This window comes from Aegilops tauschii, chromosome 7, assembly GCF_002575655.3.
Source record: "Aegilops tauschii subsp. strangulata cultivar AL8/78 chromosome 7, Aet v6.0, whole genome shotgun sequence".
In the NCBI taxonomy this organism is placed as follows: domain Eukaryota; kingdom Viridiplantae; phylum Streptophyta; class Magnoliopsida; order Poales; family Poaceae; genus Aegilops; species Aegilops tauschii.
Genome location: NC_053041.3, coordinates 104,530,994 through 104,540,922, shown reverse-complemented (window position 1 = coordinate 104,540,922; position 9,929 = coordinate 104,530,994). Strand labels below are relative to the sequence as shown.

Here is a 9,929-nt window from a genome sequence, read left to right as displayed (position 1 = left end):
GGGATTGCGAGCATTCACAACATATTGAATCAATGGACTCAAAATGATAGTGACAAGGGCTGCCAATAAGATTACTATACTTATGGGATTAACCATAATGAAAGCAAGCAAGAATTTCAAGAGCAATAAGCTGCTAAGGATTTTCGAAAGATCGAATAGTATTTCGAAGACCTTAGTGAAACACTTAAACAACTGGGGATGGGCGGATACTCGGTATGTGCGAGGAATTATCCGTAGGAGTGTTCTAGTGGGTAATGAACTGCAAGACAGTAGGCACAAAGAATTCTCGAAACTATAGAGAGAATTTTCAGGGTATCTTGTAATAACAAGATCCATGGGATAGAAAGGGCAAGTGTATGTAGTTATCCATAATGATATAACAGTGGTAGGGAATTTGCAAAGGCGGTGGGCACAAGTGTCTCGAGAGGACATCGGAGATTATCTTCGGAATCTTCTGGTGCAGCCGGCGGTCGTCTGGACTGAAGGGGCTCTCCGGGAGAAAGTATTTTCGAGAACCTAAAGTTAGATTTTAGTAAATTCATTAAACCCGAATAGAAGAGAGATAAGAGCCCCAGAGTATAGACGAGGAATAAAAGATCCTAATACCACCCAATGGCGACGTGGGCCCGTAAGACACACAGCCATGTTAGTAAAAGTTTTGCAATGTCTAGACTCGACTTCGGCCAAGGAGTGTGGAAGGGGGATTCCTACAGGCAGTCGGCTCTAATACCAACTTGTGACTCCCCCGATTTGACCGTACACTAATCATACACGCAAATGTGTACGATCAAGATCGAGGAGTCACGGGAAGATATCACAACACAACTCTAGACACAAATTAAAATAAAACAAGCTTTATATTACAAGCCAGGGGCCTCGAAGGCTCGAATACATAAGCTCGAAAACACAAGAGTCGGCGGAAGCAATAATATCTGAGTACAGACATAAGTTAAACAAGATTGCCTTAATAAGACTAGCACAAAAGTAGCAACGATCGAAAAGGCAAGGCCTCCTGCCTGGGACCTCCTAACTACTCCTCGAAGCCGAACTCCACGTAGAATCATCCTCGGAATCTCTAGCTCCTGGACTCCAGCATCTGGTTGCGACAACCAAGTATAGAAAGGGGAAAAGAGGGAGAAAAGCAACCGTGAGTACTCATCCAAAGTACTCGCAAGCAAGGAGCTACACTACATATGCATGGGTATATGTGTAAAGGGCCATATCAGTGGACTGAACTGCAGAATGCCAGAATAAGAGGGGGATAGCTAATCCTGTCGAAGACTACGCTTCTGGCCACCTCCATCTTGCAGCATGTAGAAGAGAGTAGATGGTAAGTTCACCAAGTAGCATCGGATAGCATAATCCTACCCGGCGATCCCCTCCTCATCGCCCTGTTAGAGAGCGATCACCGGGTTATATCTGGCACTTGGAAGGGTGTGTTTTATTAAGTATCCGGTTCTAGTTGTCATAAGGTCAAGGTACAACTCCGGGTCGTCCTTTTACCGAGGGACACGGCTATTCGAATAGATAAACTTCCCTGCATGGGTGCACCACATAACCCAACACGCTCGATCCCATTTGGCCGGACACACTTTCCTGGGTCATGCCCGGCCTCGGAAGATCAACACGTCGCAGCCCCACCTAGGCTCAACAGAGAGGTCAGCACGCCGGTCTAAATCCTATGCGGGCAGGGGTCTGGGCCCATCGCCCATTGCACACCTGCACGTTGCGTACGCGGCCGGAAGCAGACCTAGCCCCCTTAATACAAGCGTGAGCTTACGGTCCAATGCGACGCGTGCCACTCAGTCGCTGACGTCAAAAAGAGCTTCGGCTGATACCACGACGCCGAGTGCCCATAAATGTTCCCGCGTAGTTGGTTAGTGCGTATAGACCAAATGGCCAGACTCAGATCAAATACCAAGATCTCGTTAAGCGTGTTAAGTATCCGCGAACGCCGACCAGGGCCAGGCCCAGCTCTCTCCTAGGTGGTCTCAACCTGCCCTGTCGCTCCGCCACAAAGTAACAGTCGGGGGCCGTTAGGAACCCAGGCCCACCTCTACCGGGATGGAGCCACCTGTCCTTTCAGCCCCCTCATCAGAACCACTTGCGGGTACTCAACGAGCTGACCCGAGTTTAGTCACCACATGTGTCATGTATATAAAGTATATAGTATATACCCGTGGTCACCTCCCGAAGTGATCATGGCCCAGTAGTATAGCATGGCAGACGGACAAGAGTGTAGGGCCACTGATGGAACACTAGCATCATATACTAAGCATGTAGGATTACAGGTAAAGGTAACAACAGTAGTAGCAAAGACAGGCTATGCATCAGAATTGGATTAATCGGAAAGCAGTAACATGCTACACTACTCTAATGCAAGCAGTATAGAGAAGAATAGGCAATATCTGGTGATCAAGGGGGGGGGGGCTTGCCTGGTTGCTCTGCGGACAAAAACGGACCCTCGAAGGTGAAATGGTCGATCACTGGTTCAACCGCGGTCTCGGGGTCTACCGGAAAGAAGTAACGACGGGGGAACACAATAAATAACAGAGCAATCAAAGCATCACAAAGCAGAACATGGCAATACGCGGTGCTAGGAATGACCTAACGCAGTATTAGGTGCTACCGGCGAAGGGGGGAAACATCTGGGAAAGTATTCCCGGTGTTTCGCGTTTTCGGGCAGATGATCCGGAGGAGAAAAGTTGCATGTTCACTATGCTAGGGACATGTGGCAAACGAACGGACCGCGTATTCGGATTCGTCTCGTCGTCTGAGCAACTTTCATATATAAAATATTTTAATCTGACTTACGGTTTATTTTCTATTAATTTTCAAAGTTTTAAATCATTTTCTATAATTTTCTTATTTGTTTTTTTTATTTCGAAAATCAGCAGTTAAAAACTGGGTGCACCCGGTGCAGTGCACCAGAGGTGCACCAGTGAGGCTGACCAGTGGGTCCCTGTTGACCTGGGTCAACTGCCCAGTCAGCTGGTCAACTGGGCCAGTTGACCAGTCAACTAGGGCCGCGGGGCCCATTGTCAGTGGCATAGGGGGCACGCCCCGCCACATCAGCGTGGGATGCGTGGGCGCATCTGCAGCGGGCGCCGGCGGCTGAAGGTGGCTCGGGGAGCGGTGGCCGGCGGCTGTGGAGGGCACCTGCGAGCTGCCCACGCTCGCGCGCGTCTGGAGGGGCGAACGGGGGCCGCCGGGTTGCCGGTAGGTGGACAACGGCGTCGCCGTTCGAGGAGGTAGCGGGGGCGGTGGCCGGCGCTGGCGCAGGGGGGCAGCGAGCGGCACGGGGTGCAGGCGAGGGTTGCCGCAGCCGCAGGGGCGAGGCGCGCCCCGGGCGTGCGCGAGCTTGAGGGAAAGCAGCAGGGGGGGTGGCCGGAGCTGGGGCTGCCGGAGTAGGCGCCGACGATGGGTGAAGCGAACGCCGGCATTCGGGTGAAGAAGGAATGACAGCAGGAGCACGCAAATGAGCGGAGTAAGGAGCTAGCAAGGGCCTACGCGTCGCGGCAAGGCTACGGTCGCGCGTGCATGGCCATTCGGTCACGGAGCTACGTCGGCGACCAAAGGAGGCGGCGCGCGCTCGGCAAGGGGGAGACGACGGCTACGGCCACAGACCTACGAGGGGAAGAGGGCGGAGGGGACGGGGAGCTCACAGCGGGCCTGCAGGTGCGCACAGCGTGCTCGTGGGAGGCTCGGTGTGGCCGGAATTCGACGGCGGCGACGATGGAGGTCCCAGGTTGAAGAAGGGGTCATCGGCGTCGATGCAGGCTCTCCGGACGGGCGCTAGGTGGCGGAGTCGAAGCAGAGGACGGTGGAGGTGCTGCAGGGCTGGTCGGAGGTACTCGGGGAAGGCGGTGGCCACGACTACGCGGCGGCCATGGCCACAGTGGCGCTCGGCGAGGAGGGGGTCGAGTGGCGTCTCAGAGAGAAGGGGAAGGGGAAGAGAGGGGAGTGGGGGCGCTAGGGTTCAATAGAGGGGGCAGCGGGGTATCCTTATCCACGCTCAGGGCCGACGGATGGTCGACGCGTGGAGATCGGCGCGGGAACGGACGCGCGAGCTCCAGCGCGATGGGGAGGAGCAGGAGGTTGAAGAAGGGCCGAGCGACTTGGGCTAGGCCGTACTGTGCTGGGCAGGCCGTTAGGTGCACAGTGCACTTCGGCTTTTTACTTTCTTTTCTCTTACCTTTTGAATTCTGTGTTTTTCTTTATTTATTACTGTTATAAATTTTATTTAAAAGTAAATGACTTCTATGAAATATGAGACTTGGCCCATATTTAGAGATGCACATATTTACAGTGCCACCAAGTTTGGGAATGAGTTAAAGTAGTTAGCATTTTTTTTGATAAATTAAAAGGCAATTAAAATATTGTTTTGGCCCCTGTTTTAATTATTTAGGGTATTTTAATATTTTATTAAAATTTGGTTTCACCATCACAATTACCTATGCTTTATCCGATACCTTTAGAACATTTTAGTTTCAATGTTTGAAAACGTTTGTGGTTTGCCTTTATTTTAAACTTGAATTCCGAATCGGTTTTGAACTAACGCGAGATTAACAACAGCAACCGAGGTGATGTGGCATCATCAGCAGAGGTTTATTGTAGCTTAATTATCCGGGCGTCACAATTTCCATCCTTTCAACCGCGAAAGAACTATATACCACTTCCGCCGATGAACCAGGGAGGATCAGCAGGCTGGCAACAAGGAGTTCAACTTCCCAGACCACCAGCTCCTGACACCTAGTTGCAATATTTCGTGGTCCCAGGCACTGAGTGCTCAAAATTGGATCTGTTGCTGCCTGGACATTTCAGAAAACACAAAATAAGAGGAAACAAGAAATAATTTATCTTCTTGATAACAAAAATATATACAAAATTCATGTTTCTGGCAAATTTCGATCAGCCAAACCACTGCTTGATCCATGCTATGAGAGCATCTACATCTGCATATGACAAATATGACCCCTCCTACGTCCGCGGACGAGAGGGGCTGGTCACCCCTCATTTTGAGTCCGGTATAACCAAGTAACTCAAATCCATACTACACATGCAACACAAAAACTACACAGTACTACATAGGTAAACCTAGCCTCCTACTACTCGTGGTCGGATGCATTTTGTGGTCTATTTTGAGGGCACTCTCTCTCATATTTTGGGTATGTTTGTGGATGCATTTATGTATGTGTACGTGCAGTTGATTCACGCAAAATCTCCCAGGTGCACTACCTCTTAGTAGTGCGGCTACCATAATGACTCAAATGAAATATAGAAGTCATCATCAAACACTCCTTTTTCTCTTTTCATAATTGCATGTGGGGGGAGGATCATCCATGCTTTTCTTTATGACTAGTAATTTGTACGTGCTTTGCACGTTAGATTATTATGAGTAATCAAAATACTAAATCATTTAAACTAAAACTAAATCGCGTATCTTATGATAAAACTGTCATGCAATTTTCAAAAGTACATTTGTGTTTTCGAGTGGGAGCTCATGGATTTTTTTTGCTATTCACATCAAACAACAGTAGCACAACGAATTCCTATACGAAGAATGCTTTAGAAAAAACATACATTTTTTCCAAGAGAAATGTTATTGTTATTGACATGTTTGTGAAATCTTATATTTTAAAAATTGAAATTTGAAATAGAGTAAATTAGTTTGATGCAGTAATTTTCACACCTTTACGCCAGAGGTTTCTTATAAAATCTATTTCATTTGTGTCGTCGCCCTCACAGCGTGTTAAATAACTTAACATCTTGTTAAGAAAAATAATATAAAATCAAAATCAAAATTTTCTACTGGTTTTTTTTGAATATTTCTCTCAGCAACCAGCAATATTGCCATGTGTACACTCTTTTCTTCATCTGCAAACAAAAATGTGTACAGTCTTTTCTACAGCACATTACTTCGTTCGAGCGTGTACATGTAAATACTCGTTGGTGGAATATTTAATTCTTCACTGCAGCAGACCGCTATGGTTGCAGTCCAACGGCGCGTCCGTGACAAGTCTGGAAGATCCAGATTGGCAGCGTTTTGGCGCGCGTCCGTACAACACGAATCCAGGAAACCTCAGCCGTTGGATCAGTTAAGTCTAGTATTGATAAACAGTGGAGATTCACCTGGCGTAACAAATCAACGGCTAAGGGTTTGCTACTACAACACGATGCACTGCTAGTCCATGTTCAAAAATTGATGTACTATAGTAGTAGAGATACGATAGCATTGTTTATAATTATGGTTAAAACACAAATTATGTTGTCATTAACACCAAAGACAATTAAGGGCATAAATGCCCTTTCAATCTCCCCTATTTTGGCATTGATGACAACACAATTTAACGATGTAAAAATATTATGATAAGCTCATCATGTTTCTAATGACAATAAATAAGAGCTCCCACTAACTTTGTGCCCTATTGTAAATGTTGCATTTGAATACAAAAGGCACACAAGTTGAGAGACACTCCCCCCATTTCATTACAACCCAATATATGTGCAAGTGAACAAAGATGAAGCATGAAACACTCACTTGCAATAATTTATAGTTGGGTATATCAAAAGAGATAGACAATTAACTAACCCCAACTGCAAATGCATGTCTTACCAACAAACCAATAAGAGTGGTACATACTAACACAAATGTTTAAACGATCAGAAGCTCACAAGAAACAACAAATATAAGAACCAAGAGCTTGTGCCTACCCATAGATTAACCCGATAGGACCTAATAGAACCCACTTAAACAATGTACTGATTAGAAGAAGTTTATCACTTGGTGGGCTTACTTAAGTTTGTCTACACGTAAGCTTTTACCCAAGCAACAAGCACTTTATACATGCAGAAACACACGCTACAGTTATCAGATAACCTGATGCATTAGGTAAGCCTATACTCCAAACTTGAGTTTGCAAACTAATAATAACATTTGCTCTGACTAACTAATAATAACATTTGCTCTGAATTTCCAGTATTGGAAACCAGTTACGGTCTCGATTTTTTTTATAAGAGAACAGTACTATTCTGATTTTAGTTAGTTTCTCTTTCCTACTGATGGAACAGAAATAGTACACTTGAATTTAACTGCTTAATTAAGTGATAAATCAGTAGTGCTAAGTGAAGGATCAATGTGTGTGTGTGTGTCCTCTACAAGGTATGGAAACATGAAATAACTTCTGCATGCTAAATGATAATCAACATCTCAAAGCAAAAAGGAACGACTGCTCTTACAAAAGGGGTCAATAGATGCCAGGGAAAAAACATGAAAATCGACATCGTACAAGCTCAATGGATACCATCTAGTTTCGGTTGGGAGGCAGAGTAGTTGACAATTTTATCTCTTCAACTGTTTCATGCACCGGGGCAAGGCTCTCTTCAAATAAACTGAATCTTGAACTTGGATTCATGCCTTCAAGCGATGCATGTGCCTCGGTGATTGAAAGAATGGTCTCTAAAGATTCAGAATTAAGGTCATAGGTGTAAACCTTCTTCTGAAACTTGTCGCAGATCTTGTGCATGCTAGTAGCGATGAGGATCTTCTTTGTTGACATGCTAGTGCATGTAGAACCAATAACTCTCACAACCTTGGGCTGACGTAAATCTGTTGCCACACGCCCTAACAAAGAAATGCGATGATTCAGTGACCACGCACAAGAGCTACGATCCGGCAATTTCCATATCTCCAGAATGCAACCACCATTACGATTATATCGAAGGTCTCGGACCATACACGGTTGGTTATCTATCTGCACTAGGTGTTCTCCTAATGTCCCGGGGCAGAAGGGGACAAACTCTGGACCTGATGCAGACAATGGTGTGGATGAGTACATTTCTGATGTCCAGAACGGTGGTGGCCCAACAAAACTGAAGGTCTCCTCCGCAAGAGAAAATGATATCACAGCAGCTCTTGGCTTTTTGGAGAACAAAGAAGGCTGGACCAACCAGTGCAGGTGTCCGTTTGCAAACACAGGTGGTAGACTGAAGAATGCCGCATTATTAACAGCAGCACCTGCAAACCTGCACAATCCAAAGGGTATTCCTCCAGTAGGCGGCCTCCAGCAATCCCCATAACCACTTCCATGTGTGTATACCTCACACCTTACGGACTCATTGTCATGGCGTGACCCTTTGATCAGTCTGACCACTTTGTACTTTCTTGTCCAGGCATCAAATCCCAGCCCGGTAGATGTACACCTGACCGAGTGACGGAAAGGTGGCAGACGTGTTACTGCTCGTGTGGCTGCATTGCAGATGTAGTAAGCTGGCGCAACAGCATCAAACAGAAGGGTGAGGCCATGGCACGGCGCTGGCATGACAACCTGCATCGAGTTGCCGCAGGCAGAGTCAAGGGTGAACAGCAGGTCATCTTTGGGGCCTGACGGGGAGCATGAGAACACCTCCGTGGAGCCGGGTCTTGATGTGGGTGAGACAAACAGTAGCTTCAGCGGTGCTATCTTGGGGGTCGCCATGTGGAGATTGCAGAACTGCTCAGTGGAGAAGAACACAGCCCAGGAGCGGCAGACGGCCCGGAAGCGGAGTATGGATTTGACAGGGAGCCGCAGTAGCACCTCCATGATTATCTCATCCGGGAGCGAACCACCACCGGAAAATGCGGCCTTCTTCCTCTGGTTGCAAGCAGAGGATGGCATGGCAATGGCAATATTCCCCTCTCTTTTTGAGATTAACGCATGATATAGGCAATCTTCCTCTCTTTTTCTGCTACACATGATCTGCGTACCCAAACTCGAAGCAGTCAATTGGTCTGCAATAAAATCAACACGCGGACCTTAGCCTACTGATAGCGAACCTCCCCGATGCAGATATTTGATAAAACATTTAAGTAATATAATAATCATAGAAACTGACTCTTTTTTCGCGGGCAGTAATTCTTGTTTTAGGGAAGTAGTAATAACTTAAATCGACCTTGAATAACACGGATTTAGTGTTGTCCACAGCTAAGGAAAGAAAAGACGACGAGATCTGGTAGAGTTTTTCTTCTGCGCGCGAGATCTGGTAGTTGACGAGAATGACAAGAGGACTTTGCGTGCTTACCTCGGCAAGCAGGATGAATCGCTTCCGGATGGACCTTCAATCTCGCAGCTCCTTCAACTGGAGCTAAGGGTTTGGCGTCGAAAGACTCGATTTTTTTCTAGCTGGGATTGAGGAACAGAGAATTTCCCCGGGGGGGGGGGGGGACGATGGTGATGATAGCTGGTCCTCGAAACCGGCAAGACCAGGACTACGAGACACCTACGCTGGGCCGACCACCCAAATTCAGTTTGGGCTGGCGTTACTTCTTCCCGATGGGGAGGCGAGAGCAACTACTTAAAGAGCGCTTTTTCGGGAGGCGCGCTCTCAGCCATTCGTCACGTGTCGTGTTTTGAACGTTTTCTTCGGATTTTTTTTCGCACGCGTTTTCGGCTTTTTAAACAGTTTTTTTCTGGGTTTTTTCGACGTTTTGGTTTTCCACCGGTCTGCCTTAGCTTTTCAACCAAAAAGAATTTGCGCGAAAAAACGCGTTTTTTTTCTTTCGTGAGAGTCACGGCCGTGCCTCGCGAAAATGGAAAAAAAACGTGTTTTCTGTTATTTTTGCTTTCGCGAGAATCACGGTTTTGCTTCCGCGAGAGGCACACTTTTTTGTTTTTTTTTTCGCGAGAGTCACGGTTTTTGCTTCCATGAGAGGCACGGTTGTGCTTTCGCGAGAGTCACGGTCGTACCTCTCGGAAAAGGAAAAAACGCGTTTTCTTTTTTTTCTTTCGCGAGAGTCACGGTTTTGCTTCCGCAAGAGGCACGGTTGTGCTTTCACGAGAGTCACGACCGTGCCTCCTCGGAAACGAAAAAAACGCATTTTTCTTCCTTCCGCGAGAGTCACGGTTTTGCTTCCACGAGATGCACGGTTGTGATTTCGTGAGAGGCACGGG

At 46.9% G+C, this 9,929-nt stretch overlaps 1 protein-coding gene across 2 annotated transcripts; it reads right to left on the bottom strand.

Annotated features, from left to right (window-relative positions):
- Positions 1-7,165: 7,165 nt before the first annotated feature.
- On the bottom strand, positions 7,166-9,221 carry LOC109749397 (putative F-box/kelch-repeat protein At1g12870). Of its 2 annotated transcripts, none has more exons than XM_020308361.4 (2): positions 9,061-9,221; positions 7,166-8,770 (listed from the first exon to the last, which is right to left on the bottom strand). In XM_020308361.4, exon 2 carries the CDS (start codon positions 8,733-8,735, stop codon positions 7,308-7,310), a length of 1,428 nt encoding a protein of 475 aa, XP_020163950.1. In that variant the 5' UTR covers positions 8,736-8,770; positions 9,061-9,221; the 3' UTR covers positions 7,166-7,307. The 2 variants fall into 2 exon arrangements, with proteins under 2 accessions (XP_020163950.1, XP_020163951.1); XM_020308362.4 differs by having other exon boundaries at positions 7,166-8,738.
- Between the last annotated feature and the right edge of the window lie 708 nt (positions 9,222-9,929).